At 50.1% G+C, this 14,750-nt stretch overlaps 2 protein-coding genes across 2 annotated transcripts; both read left to right on the top strand.

The window, feature by feature from the left end:
* Positions 1 to 1,092: 1,092 nt before the first annotated feature.
* FTJAE_8227 (phenol 2-monooxygenase) lies at positions 1,093 to 3,170 on the top strand (the record flags this gene model as incomplete). The annotated part of the gene is made up of 4 exons (XM_037355021.1): positions 1,093 to 1,135; positions 1,191 to 1,813; positions 1,867 to 2,160; positions 2,211 to 3,170. 4 exons carry the CDS (start codon positions 1,093 to 1,095, stop codon positions 3,168 to 3,170), a joined length of 1,920 nt encoding a protein of 639 aa, XP_037204690.1.
* Positions 3,171 to 4,659: 1,489 nt separating this feature from the next.
* On the top strand, positions 4,660 to 7,874 carry FTJAE_8226 (Ubl-specific protease; the record flags this gene model as incomplete). The annotated part of the gene is made up of 3 exons (XM_037355020.1): positions 4,660 to 5,265; positions 5,321 to 5,429; positions 5,494 to 7,874. 3 exons carry the CDS (start codon positions 4,660 to 4,662, stop codon positions 7,872 to 7,874), a joined length of 3,096 nt encoding a protein of 1,031 aa, XP_037204689.1.
* Positions 7,875 to 14,750: the final 6,876 nt, after the last annotated feature.

The following is a 14,750-nucleotide window of genomic DNA, read 5'->3' as shown; positions in this document are numbered from 1 at the left end:
GCGGCTATTGAAAGAATAGCGACTTCCATTTTCGAATACTCGGCACTTGACACACAACAGGGAAGTTCAAAGGCAGAGTTCCTTCTCCATTACCTGGCCTTTAGGGTAGTCATATATACAGCTTTGGTAAAGCTCAGGAAATGGTTCATTGAGGCAGGAGAGCAACTCTATATCAAAGGTGGTGTCACGTAGGTTGCTGGGCTTTCCAGTATAGAAATACCTGGGTAATTAAGTCGATGGGAAGACTCCTTCTCGCGCACTCACTCAATGAAGGCTACCTAGGTATCACATAGAGAGAATCATCACAGTCAAATCTTCCAGTCCAATATGGCGAGCGGAATTCCTTACACACCGTAAATTGGGAACAGGAACAGGACCAGGACCTTCATGTCTTCATTCAACACAACCCCAGTCCATTACTAACGCCAGACCGTTCATTGTCAGGTAGGACTGGATCTTGGAGAAATGAGATCTCGGCCTCCTGCCCGGCATTCGAAGGACCCACTCCCGGGCGCTGCAATGCGACCCAATGCACGGGTGCAGTTAAGATATGTTAAGATGCTGCAGTATTTCAAGGCCCGATACTAACAGGCTCCATCGTTCCCCGGCGCCCCTGTAACCGAGACAAAAGCCGGACCCGGTTGCGGCTTCCCGAAATCAACTCCCGATTTCCCAAATAGGCAGTCTCGATTCCCTGGTCTCCTCTTCGCCCCAGAAACCCCCCCACACTCAAGACAGCTCGACCCCATGACGACAAGTGATTATTCGTCTCGCCAAACCACGAAGCGGATATTTTCCGTTGGCTAGAACATTTCGGCCAGAATCTCTATCTAAAAACAATGCGCCATACAGCAGATATGCACTCCACATCCCGTACCGAAGTCTGATGCCGTCAATTCCCCTCGGGTCTGAGTCGCACCGGACTTCTGCTTACTGCATGTCCGGCCAGACCCCCGGCATCTCTGGATATCATGCCTATCGCATTTAGCATATAATATGCGACCCCCCATCAACTCTGCTTCTTGTCTCCTCAGATTGATCACACCAGTAGATACCTGACCATCCAACCCACGCCTCTTCTTCTACTACACAATGTCTCAATCACAGCCCGATCGCTCCCCATACTATGACATTGGTGAGTAGTCTGACGCTGTTGGCCATACCAACCAATTGAATTCTGACATCGCTAGTCATTGTTGGAGCTGGCCCGGTTGGCCTCATGCTCGCAACATGCCTTGCTCGCTGGGGCTACAAGATCAAGCATATCGATAACAGAGCTGAGCCAACACCTACCGGTCGAGCTGATGGCATTCAGCCACGCTCTCTGGACCTTCTTCGCAACATGGGCTTGAAGTCAGCAATCATGGCTCATCACCCAGCTCGCGTCTACGAAGTGGCCTTCTGGGATCCGGCTTCGTCAGGAAAGGGTATCGCCCGGACTGGAACATGGGCCAGCTGCCCTGATTTTATCGATGCTCGATACCCTTTCACAACCTTGTTACACCAAGGTCTGATCGAGCGTGTCTTCATCTCCGACCTTGAGAAGAATGGAGCACAGGTCCAACGGCCATGGACAATCAAGGGATTTACATCTGATGAGAAGTCCAACCCCGAATACCCTGTCACTGTCGAATTGGAGCATGTCGACGGTACTGCCCAGGAGACCATTCACGCCAAGTATCTGTTTGGTGGCGAGGGTGCAAGGTCATTTATCCGCAACCAGCTTGGCATTGCCGTCCACCACAAGGATCCCATCGCTCATGTTTGGGGTGTCATGGACGGCGTCGTGAAAACCGACTTCCCTGATATCAAGGTAAGCTGAGTTGCTCAACATGCCTTATTTTATGGTTTACTGACGACGCTCAGATGAAATGTACCATCCATAGCGAGCACGGCTCCATTATGGTCATTCCGCGAGAGGACAACATGGTCCGTCTTTATATTCAGATTGCATCGTCTACAGATGCCGATTGGAACCCCAGACGAACAGCCACCGAGGAGCAAGTGCAAGAATCGGCAAAGAAGATCTTGCAGCCTTATTCTATTGAGTGGGAGCGTGTCGAGTGGTACTCCGTCTATCCTATCGGACAAGGCATCTCAGAACGATACACTCTGGACCAGCGAGTCTTCCTTGGTGGAGATGCTTGCCATACACATAGTGTAAGTCCTCCCGTGCTCCAACTATCACCACGCGCTGACACACCCCACAGCCCAAGGCCGGCCAGGGAATGAACACAGCATTCCTTGATGCTCAGAACCTTGCTTGGAAGATCCACGCAGTTGAATCTGGTTTCGCCGGCAGGGAAGTCCTCAAGACATATGAAACCGAACGCAAGCATGTCGCTGAGTCTCTCCTCGATTTTGATAACCGATATGCGAAGCTTTTCTCTCAGCGACCACCCGCGGCTGCTGAGGTCCAGGCAGCGTCAGCCAACCATGGCAAGAACGATGTTCAGGATAACGAGTTCATCAATGCTTTCAAGGAGTCGTGCGAGTTTACCAGTGGATACGGTGTTTACTACAAGCCCAACGTCTTCAACTGGTCACCAGAACATAATGCACAATCCCCACTGATTCACCCCAAGGGGACTAAGCTACGAACCGGCCGCCTTTTTATCAACTCTAATGTAACAAGAGTAGTTGACGCCAATGTTGTGCATTTGGAGCAGGAAGTACCCCTGAACGGCGCGTTCCGATTGTTTGTCTTTGCAGGTGTCCCTTCGAAGACCCGCCAGGCTTTGAAAGATTTCGCCAATCATCTCGGTAGCCAGCGGTCGTTCTACGCAGCTTATCAGCGGCCCGATCTCGACAAGGTCTCATACCATGAGAAGCATCTCCCACACAGCCGATTCTTTACCATCTCCACGATTTTTTCGTCCAAGAGACCTGAAATCGAAATCTCTCGCGATGTGCCTGGAGTACTTGCCCGATATAGGGACCATGTTTATGCTGATGATCGTTCCGATGCACGATTCCCTCAGGCGAAGGCTGTAGCCCATGCCAAAATGGGTCTTGATGAAGAGCTTGGCGGAGTGGTTGTTGTCAGACCTGATGGATATGTAGCAATTGTGGTCAGCCTTGTCGAAGGTAGCGGAACAGTGGATGCTTTGAACGAGTATTTCTCGACCTTTTGCACAAAGAAGTTGGGACCTACTTTGGCACAGTTGTAGGGGTTGGAGATTGTTGACCCAAAAGGGTGTCGAGACACGCTGATTTGATGTAAATGATGACTTTAGCGAATGTACATATACAGTGTTTAGATCATCCTACAATTGAAATTACCTACTCCATAAGTATACAAAGTAAAGAATTTCTTGACGAAGCGATTGACAGGTGGCCATGTGTCTCTTCCCTACAAGAAACTCAGCAAATCAATCGCGAACCCTGCCATTGCGTATCCAGAGGCGCCAACGAAATCCAATAACCTCAGACATAGGGGTGAGCGATCGAGGGTCCTGCCTCTAAAGAACAATTATAACGTCAAAAGTTAGCATTGATTTACATACTGGTCTTTGTCCTACAATTTCTTGGCTTGAGCCCACCTATTCTGGGAACCATTTACTATACTAACTTACCAGGGGTAGATTCATAACTCGACGGATAGAACAAGGGGTCTTCGTCCTTGTTTTTTTTTTTTATTTTAGTTGCAAGATCTTGTTTAGGTTGGACAGCCCGGTAGTTTTATACAGTCTCAGAATCGATCAACTGAAATCTGTTCCAACGTCTCACTCCATCAAACCTTACCATCGCGCGCTCAGAAGACCCATTTCAGGTAACAGCAGTATTCGTCACTGTCGTTTCCATCATGCTGGGGTAAATAATCGGCTCCTGAGGTCATCCAATTCTACCTACTTGATACCTTAGGTGGTAAGGTAGCGATGTGAATTTGACCAATCGCGGCGACGTCACGCGTGGCCCCACCTGACCTGTCAGTGCGGGCGCACTGACCTCCATCTGCACGTCCTGAGAGGCTGAAAGACTTCACGTCTTTCAACTGACCACTGTAGGCAACCTTCCACAGGACATCATCCCCTATGGGCTTGCGTGGTCGTGATGGCATCACCGGACCGATTTGGATAAAGGAGACCTAATTGGGAAGTGGCTGTAGCAACTCGACGCGACGCCATTGTCGTCGCACTCACGCGTCTTGGGCCCGAGCTCGAGTGATCTGGCGTGGTAGAATAACGAACTCGATTCTTCGACTCGAACCCTCCTCCTTTCTTCTTCCAACCATCAACATCAACTGCATCTTCGATCAGCTTCATTCTGACTCGTTCGTAACTTCGATTCTTGTAAGAATATTTTCGCATTGGCTTCGCAGCTTCCCGATTTCTTTCGATTCACCGCTCGTACTTTACACTTAACACTGCTCGATACTGCTCAACACTGCTTGACACTTGCTGGCACCTGCACCACGGTTTGCATCTGCTTTATTGTCACTGCGATACAATACAACAACAGCACGTTGCTGGCTGCTTTGTTGATATCGCATTTCCCTGTCGGCTGTTTACTTCTTTCCTCGTTTTCCAACTGGATCGCGATAACTTCATTTCACCACTTCACTTCACTTTTCTTCTTTCACGAACGCTACTGCTTCGTCTGGACCAAGTTCCACATTCCACTTTCTATTATCACTTCAAACCCAATATTTCGCTCGTCATGTCTTTCTCGCTTCAATCGCGCATTTCGGTCCACCAGTCCGCTAATCAAAGGGGAAGCTACGTGCCTTCGCATATCGTGGAAGCTGCCCAAAGGCGACGGGAGCGACAGCAGCTCCAAATCATTTCCAAGGCTAAGGCAACTACCCAGGTCCAAGTCTCCCTGCCTTGGCCAAAGGTTGAGTTTGTTACTCCTCCCAGGCAGATCAGGCGCCCTACTGCGCGTCTTTTGATTGACTCACCACTTCCGCGCCGCGAGATTTTTCAAGATCCCGTTCTTCACCAAAGATTCATTGACACAGAGTCTCCCCCCAATCTTGATCGTTACAGCAATCAAAAACCTCGACCTAAACCACAGGCCGAAACTGTCAATACAAATGACGGTGCCCCCAGCACACCCACACCCAAAACTTCCACTACCTCTACCTCTATCTCTGACCCCAATTTTGTTGTTGTCGATGGCATACAGACACGCAAGCGTCGCGCCGAAGATACTGAGATCGACCTTGTTGCCGCACAAATCGGTGTCACTGACACTTCCTCCCCTATCATTACTCTTCGCCAAGGAGAGACTGTTCCTAGCGAGGAATCTGGCCAACAGGCCCATGTAAGCGCATCTCTCTGTTATTTGCATGCTTGCCCTTACTAACCTGATATTGTAGACCTCTAGCCGCATGCTCGGAATTACAACAGGAGCCAGATCTATCACCAGGATGATATCTAGCCTCTATTCGGCCTTCACAGGCATTGGTGAGACGATCACCAGAATCTGTACGTTTCAGCCTCCCCATGACATTGACAACCTTGTGTTCTTTCTGTTCTAACTCGTTACTAGTACGACCTCAGTCCTATCAAATTGCAGAATGTCGCTCTTACTTGAGTGAAAACCAAGTCAGCAACAAGCGTGTCAAGATTAGCACCAGTTGTGAGGACAACGCGGTCTCCAACACAGGCGCTCCTGGCCAGAGTGCCGGGCTCCGCTGGATCGACCAAGATGGCCTTACCACATTGCTGGCTGACTACAAGTACTTCTCCAAGTCTTTCATGACAGTCTGGGAATGCCTCGAGCAAGGAGCCCGACAGGAAGCAAACAAAGACCTGGCACCCCTGAGCACCGACATAGTCGATGCCGCCAATCGTTCTGACGCGTTAAACCATGACTTTTATGATATCTTCACTTTGCAACTGCAGAGGATTTACGACTACTTGGACAGAATCTACGAAGTCGGCGTTATCGTCAAAATTCGAGACAACAATGAATTTGTTCCTCCTATTCTTGACTACGGACTCTCTACAGAGTTCGCCGCACACCTCGAATCGATGAAGCACTTTCTATCCGGTCCCGCGCTTCCTGTTGTTTGCAACAATATTCTCAAGAAGTATGGGGAAGATTACTGGAACGTTTCACAGGCATTCCTGGATCGAGTTGTGCTTGATATTAAGGCTATCCTTCGCAACCTTCCTGCCCCAAGCTATGTCGACTCTGAAGAGTATCGTGGCAAGCTGCAGGACATGTTCCCTACCCCACCACGAACTGACCTCGAGACGCGTTTCTTATTGCCAGGATCATTTCCTGAATCCGATGAGCTTAAGAAGCAAATCGACACAAAACCTGATGAACAAACTGCTTCGACCACTGAGGCAGTAGCTGCAAAACTCGCCGTTCAGGCTATTCTGCCTGAGCCAGTGCCATCGTATCCTCGCCCTGATGTCCCTCGCCCCCACTACTACAAAACAGACTTTCTTCGCGCTGGGTTTGCTCATGAGAAGATCAAGCGGATAACACCCGCGGATTATCGCCAAACCTTTTATGAGGAAAGCAACGAACATCAAACCTTGAAGACCAAATACATCACCGAATTCACTCCTAAGGTTCCTCTTACCTCAAATGAAACCGGAACTCTCCGATCTATTCTTCGGAATCGACGAAAGCATCCGTCAAAGGTCACGCCCAAGCGTCTTCGCGTAACAGGTCGACCCAAGGCTGTACGCTTTACAGACGACACGATCAGTCCGAAACCAAGAACACGTCTAGGCCTAGATGTGCCAAAACAGATTAACTATGACCAGGAAACGGGAGAGGCCATTCCCCCGACCCAGGCATTTCAGGAGCAACGCCCTCATTGGACTCGTGGATGGCTCAACATACCACCTGCTCCCGCCGAGGAACCACCCAAAAAGACCACATTTAATCCTTTGAGCATTGGTGAATGTCTCCGCCGTCGCCGCTTAGAAGAACACGATGGACGTGACTTTCATACGCGTATCAAAGAGATATTTGAGCTTCCATCCATTGACCTCCAGATCAGTGACGACTCAAGGGCCAGAATTGACCATCAAGTCCAAGAGGCCACCCTGAAAGCTGCTGAAGAGGCTCGTTTGGCTGCCGAGGCAGTGCAGCTTGAGGCGGAAGAAAAGGCTCGGAAAGAGCGCGAGGAACGCCTCGCTCGATCTGGAGGACTTCGCGAGCCTAATCAGACATTCGTTGCCCCAGTCTCGCCAGAATGGCACACAAGGGCAATGAACACACTCAATGCTGCATCGTCCACGAGCCTTGCGAAGTCTGCCGAGGGTGTCGACCTCCGAAAACACGATTTTGCCAAGATCGTGTCCTCAACTGAATGGCTAAATGACGAAATTGTCAACGCGTCTCTTGTCTGGCTCGATCGAGCTATCAACTCAGCTGCCGGCATTAAGGATGTCAAGCGGAACACGCGCAAGATCTGGACTCCGGGCTCATTCTTTTTTAAACGCCTTCAAGATCAGGGTACCGGCAATACCCAGAGGACCTTGCGCCGATACGGCATCGAGAAGAGGAATTTCCTCGACATCGACACTATTCTCTTACCCATTTGCGAACATTCGCACTGGACATTACTCGTTATTCGGCCCTCCAAGCGAACTGTTGCCCACATGGACTCGATCAATGCAGGTGGCAACCGTTCTTACACCGCGCGTGCCATGGCGTGGATCCGAGACATTTTGGAGGAAAAGTTCGTTGAGGATGAATGGAAGACCATTCTCCACGAGGCTCCTCTACAGAACAATGGCCACGACTGCGGTGTTCATACTATCACTAACGCCATGTGCCTCTCCTTGGGCATTAGTCCTATTGAGGCATACACTGCTGACGACATGCCCACTCAACGCATTCGCATTGCTTGCATGCTTCTCAACGGCGGGTTCACGAATGATTTTGACCTGCGAGCTTATTAGGTTTCCAATACCACGTATCGGATAACACTTATCAAACATAGACTACTTTATCATGGCTTATGGAAGGGGCAGGCATGGCTTTTTTGTACAAGGCGTTCAGGCAGAGGAAGTACCGGGGACAGTACCGGGAAAAAGTGTTTCGGGTGAGATACCACTGCATTGCATTCATTGTCGGAGTTATAGCTATTATTTGATCCACGAAGGAACGACTGTTGGTCTAGCCTAGCCGCAGTGCTGGATGAATAAGTACATAAATACAATTCTCATTAGCCAATTTTCTCTGCTCTGTATTATGAAGCATTCTCGTGATTAGGTGCCTAGCCCATGATAAGACTTGGTGTTTCTTGTGACTGTTTTATAGAAAACATGAATCACCTTCTAAACTCCCTTGCTTACGAGGCTTGCATTTGCGTGTTATCACAAATTTTCTCGTGTTAACCACTGGTCTGCCGCAGACAGCAACCGGGGTATGCTGTGAGTGGCTTGTAAATAATCACAAACCTGAGAAGACAAGACCTGATGGGTTCTGTGTGCTTTTGGGCAGTCTCGAGAGAAGCGTGAGCCAAGAACTACATGACGAAGGCGACGATCACGCAGATTTCTGGGCCATTAGCGTGCCGTTATAATATTCCGCATTCCCTTACGTACAGTTGCTAACTCGTCAGCCATAAGCGAGCGTCATAAACGAGCGTCAGAGACAACAGCAACAACGGGTCTGTGATGCCATCCCCCACAACACCACAAGCCAAGTGGGCGATACGTGGGCCTCTGAATCTATTGGGACTGTGGGATCAAAGTCGTGTCGTGTCGTCCCCTCTCTTACTATTCTATTACGCCGAGGTCGGCCATCGATAAGTTTTGGTGTCACCATCTGACCCTTCGCTTGGACGATCGAATGGAATGGTTGGGTCGAATTGAGGAATTTCTCGTGGCCCAAACATGTGTCAACAGTAGGCGCCTGAGCCGGCGCTTCTATTCGGGAGGACAAATGTAGCAAAACTTGGTGATTCGCTCAACTCGGTATGGCTATAGACAAGAAAGGACAAACCCAAAGGCCCTAGAAGAATAGAACCTTCATTCAGCCACAGCACAGGCACACTGTCCACCTTGGTGGCCCTCAAGACGAGGACAGCTCAGATGTGCTGTCAGAGAGAAAGTTCGATCCAACAGAAAGGATTCTGGGTAAAGTGCTAGCACCTGACCAACCGCCGCCCTCTGTTGACAATAGTGGAAGAGAGATCACAGAAGGCTTGGCATTTGTTGGTGGCTCGCATAGGACTCATGGAGACCCTTGGAAAAGCTTGGCAATGGGATTCTACAAAGACTGTAGCAAACAGATTCCGACAAAGAAAGGCCGGGTCTACCAGGGGCGTTCGAGTAGAACTAACTGATAACTTGGACGTTCGTTCCACCAAGCCCAAAAGCCTTGACATACCCAAGGCCCATGCAAAGCGGCGTGCATGCTTGTTAAGTTGGCTCAGGAACTTGGGGCCATTCGAAATAAGGTAGGTATCGCATCCATGGCCACGGTACGCCGACACTAATAGGCGCGTGGTGATCCAGGGTCCTCAGCCGCAGGGCACTATTCAATATGTGGAAGCGGTCTTGCCACAGGCAATGCACCAGAAAGAGGCGGATCGAGAAATAGGCCCGTCGATATCCACGCCCTAAGTCAGTGACGATGGCCGGCAAAAGGGTTCTGTTTGCTGGTTTGTTGGTCATACGCGCGGTTTGCTGTAGACGAACCGGACTTCGATAAGTCAGATGCCTGTCTGCTTGTCTGTCTGTCCTGAGTGACACGATCTGTATCTTACCAATCGGGGCAGTGCGAAACGATGTTACCCTTGTCAACTTTTACCACCTGTTGGATTGAACTTATGGGTATCGCATCGCGTCCACAACTACCGATAGTTACATAGCGACTCTGTGTACGCAGGCAGGCTACGGAGTTGGTCCGCCCGATCATCGCTGATTCTTCTCACGATCCTTCTAGCGATGCGGACCGATCTGGGAAAGAATTAGAGATGCCAGGGATACGACATCATATTAAATGTCGCAAATATACACGGCGTCGTCCGCTTACTGGGCCGCGCGCTGTTTTGGGGGGGGGGGACCTTTGCATTGGATCGCATAGCGACTTCGCCAGGCATCGATTGTATCGCGTCTAGTCTGTTCGTCAGCAATGTGAGGCGGTGCGATATAACTCTTGTAAAGAGACGACGGCGCCAACGGCATCCTCTTCTGATGCCCGTAGGCAGGGTCCCGACTCATGTCTCCAGCTTGGGTGCGAGATGCCTGTGTCAAGCAAGCAAGTTCCGGGCCGTTGCAGCGGCGGAAGCTTCCTGACATGGATGGTCTGGCTGCAAATCGATGCTAGTTTCAATAAAAGCTTTTCTTTGGGGCTTCGGAAAAGTCTTCTGGAACGCGCCGAGAAGGGAGGGGAGCGGAGGGCTGCGGAATTGGCTGAACCTGGGTCCAACTCTGCCGGGGCGACAACGAGATCGTGGGTGGGCTTGCACGCAATTACGACAAAGAATTTTCTTCAGCTTCCAACCCTTCTTCCTCGGCTCGGGGTCGATGTGTTTCGTTGGACTTGGTGGTGATAGATGGAGACACGGCGAGGCCGGTTGGAGTTGATGAGTGGTGACACTCTTAGACCACCCACTCCCCATCCAATCCAAGGGCTGCGGTACCTAGACTAGGCTAGGTATGGTACCTAGGTAGGTTAGCAGGGCAAGGGTGGGTGTGGTGTGGTTCGTGTAAACGTACTGTATGTGAAGAGATTACTCCAGCGCTCCAGGGCCGTTTGGTCCAATTAGGAAGGCTTCCAGAACGAAATAAAACGGAAGCTGGAGTACCTACCTAGGTACAGAATGTTTCTAGAAGGATTCCAGCACGGGAAGGCTTCCAGAATAAGCCAGCTTACCTAGTCCAGCCCAGCCCAGCCCAGCCACAGCCACCAACAAACGAACGAACAAACAGCTTCAGGCCCCAGCCAAGAGAAGCATAGCATTTCCTGATTCGGTTGGCATTCTGTCTGTTGTCTGTCGGTTTCATTGTTATCATGGCTCGTGCTTCTGCTCCTCACCTTGACGTATGCTCAGAGACCCCGTTTCTTTGGCCTCGTTCCATCCATCCATGGCTGTCGACCACAACTTACTAACGTAGTACAATATTCGTTGGAAAGAAATGGTGTGCCGTACTGTCCTGTGCTGTTGAACCTGACTTCCTGTATTACCCGAAACCCTGGCGTACATTGTGTATGTATGTAGGTAGCATTGCACCATGGGTAAGGTAGTTCTCGATCTCGACCGTCGTGGGTATTGTATTGGGCACAATTGTACTGGTAGTGCATTGCACGCACACGGGTTTGATCCCTACGAGACTACTTGTCAGTGCCATTATGTCCACTCGTAAACTGTGGCTGCCTTGGTGTGTTGTCGATGATGGCTCATCATGCTCACATGTACCAATAATCGTTAACTACTTATGGCGAGCATCAAGAGGCAATTCGATGATAGGGGCAGACTTGAGTATCAACACCAACACCAACACCAATACATACAACATCGTGTCCGTTTTCCTTCTCAAGGAACCCCCAGCATAAGTCTGTTTGCAAAATAAAGTCTCAGCCCTGTGCCATGCTCCTAGCGTGGTTAGTTTAGGCCTGCAAAAAACCGTTTGGGTGATGGGAATGACGGCATGGTCCATTCCAAAGGATCCCTCCACATTCTTGTCCCTCAGAGATGTCCCCCATCGAAGGGCAAGGCCAATGACGGCTAAGACATCTGGAGCTTTCTCATTACACAAGAATTGGCGTCGGTATGTGGGCGTGAATCACTGTCATCGTGGATCGACAGCCGATGCTGTCGTCCGTCTATCAGCATGCCTTACCAGCCATCAACCACCACACCTTGCTCTTACATACGTGCGTTGGGAACTCAACCGACCTTTATTGGCCTCCACTGCTGAGACGATATTGTGACCCTAGACTTGAGGACAAGCTCCTTAATCATATGGCGCCACAATGTGGTCAGATGTTTCGTTGAATGGGTCAGAACTCCACTGACGAATGCTGGTCCGGGAACGAGATGTGAATGAATAAGTACTTCAGATCAGAGGCTCGGGGTGCGCTGAGATGAAATTTCGATGCCCTATTGCCTACCTTGGCCAAGGTGCCTGATCAAAGAACGGGTGTAACACGGTCACGATTTTTCGACATCGGGCATTTCGACATCTCGATTGTCAACTCTTGATATCCGAATGTATTTCAGGGTCTGTACTCACTCCACAATCTGCAGTTATCGCTGAAAACAGAGACTTTCCTGGTCTCCTCGGAATATGACACACAAGGTGATTGAAAAAGAAGCATTTGGGACAAGACTGCAAGGATTAGATGCATTCTATTGCTAATACTTGTTCGATTTGAAGCCACAGTGGCTCGCCTAAGAGCGGCTATCCATGGCGTTTGTTCTCTCGACCTGAGAGTTATTATCGCGCAATGTCAATTGGTCACCGTGCTGCAGAAGAAAAAGGCCGTGATGAATCCAGTATCTCGCAGTTTGCGGCTCTTCTGGGCGATTCGGCATCTCTCCCCGCCTCCAGTGCGAGGGGGTGGTCGCTGACCTACATACAAAGGAAGGTAGATCAAGGATTCAAGGGTCGTGTTGGAACATTCACCGACCTTTCGCCCTTTGACCACTATGGATGGTCAGGGGCCAGCAAATCACACCCAAGCCGTCACAATGTGCCCTGCATCCAGCACGATCGACCAAGATGTCGCAGTGGTAATCAGAAACTCTACAAGTCGTGTCCTACCTATCGTGGTACCGTGCGGTGCGATACGGTTTTGGTGCATACCTAGCAAACCCGGGCAGCTGGGCAGGATGGCGCCCGCTTATTTGAAGTCTCCGAAGGTCGGTAGCCGTGAATACAAACTGACAAACAACCACACCTACTCCCCACTATACCAGAGGAGTTAGGAGTGTCTGGAGTGCTAGGGACGGGAGCTTGGAGAAGCCCAGTTTCCTTTCTACAGTACAGTACGCAGCGTGCTGTATCTATAATTCTTAACGCGGCCAATAGGGACAGCAGGATGCTATCATCGCGATCGGCCGAGCTACCGCTCTCTAGCGTCGAAGCCAAGATGAATTTGAGGGTTGAACCTAGGCTCACCTCGGGGGGAAAAATTAAACGAGACTGGCTTACACCAAAATCCACCGATCTACCACCAAATCCAGTCTCGTTTTTTATTTCCCCCCCTAGGCTCAGTCGCAAGGCCGTCGCTCCGTTGCAGGGGGCTCTGCTCCACTGAATTAGAGGCTCAGGGGGGGCGCCTGGTACTGAGGGACGGCATTTGATTGATCTTGTGAGAGGGCCAGATTAGCTAGTAGAGCTGTTTGGGACAGCGGCGGTTGATAACAAGGCAGTAAATGGCTGCCAAGAGGTCATTGACTTGATCAGTTGGCAAAGACAAAGGCCTTCTGAGGGATCTTTACAGGTACCTATCAATGCAATAAATGGGTTGTGCTCGCTGAGGTTGTTTGTTGTTCATCACTGATTACACACTTTCTGCCCACCACTTTTTCGGTATTAACAAGCGACAAGATATCGCAATGCAACGCATCTGATGCGTGCATGCATTGCGCTCTAGATTGTAAACTCCTTCCGACGTCACGAACTTGATACTGATCAGTGAGAGAGGCATTTGTGACGCAAAAGTCGATTCCAGCTACCCAAAGTAGTCAGTGGAGGTCGAGGTCAAGGCCAAGGCCAAGCCCGAGATGACGATCCCGCCTTGGTTTTTGGTTGCGCACAGCCCGCCCACTCACCCATTCATTCATTGGATTAGGTCGGATCGGAGGACATCACTGATCACTCACGGCTAGGGCTACCAGTAATTAACTTGTCATGGGGTGTAAATCTCCCGTTATTGCATGCCCTGGTTGCCTGATGATCATCGGATCGAACCTCCTTTGAACCCAGACCAGAGATCAATGAACACTTTGAGTATCGCAATGAAAGATCATGAGGAGGATGTGATTGAACACACCACATTGATTGATCTACCTTTAATGATACGGCACACATTCTTCTCACAAGAGCCATCGATCGATCCCTTCATTCCGTCACAAAGGACCATTGGAGGTGAGAGTGTGCGGGGAAACCTGCCACCATTGGCTCGTCATATGTACCTATTATCTTCCCCCGTCGATGGCGTGTTGTGTGTCCGCGCTGCGCTGCATTTACCTCTGTGATCATCTTGTTCTGGTAGAGCTAATTCACCTGAATGAATGACTGGCCTAACCACTGCGATCGAGATGACAACAGCTACGTAGTAGATTAGGTGAGGTCGAGAGCAGATCACCAGGAGATCAGAGAGCAAAGATGATAAAGAAGGAGAGAGACAGACAGACGAACGAACGAACGAACGAACGAACGAACGAACGAACGAACAAACACCTAAAACAAAACTAAACTTGGCAGATACAGAGACTCCATAATTAGGTAGCCACGATTCTGCCCTTTCTAACCTTCTAGCGTGAATCCATATCGATCACGGGGTCTAGGGTGTCTAGGTGTCTGATCTGATCTACGGATGGGATGACCAAGACAACAAGTTTACAGAAATGTACAGTACATACATACAGTACGAACCAACCCGATGTCCCTGCCGATGATGGTCAAGCCTCGCCCTCAGTGAGCCAGGCCTAGCCAGGTCATCATCCATCACCCGTTACACTGCATTGCATTGCAATGCACACGGCACGGCACTTCACCATCCTTGTGCTTTGCCTGTTGCTCCTTGGGGACCATCCGTTTCACCCGCCGTCTTATTAGTGCCACTGCGTCACGCTCTGCCGACTTAGTACCTAA

This window comes from Fusarium tjaetaba (genome assembly GCF_013396195.1).
Source record: "Fusarium tjaetaba strain NRRL 66243 chromosome Unknown NRRL66243_c0000176, whole genome shotgun sequence".
Taxonomy (NCBI): Eukaryota; Fungi; Ascomycota; class Sordariomycetes; order Hypocreales; family Nectriaceae; genus Fusarium; species Fusarium tjaetaba.
This window is presented reverse-complemented; position numbering and strand designations above follow the sequence as displayed.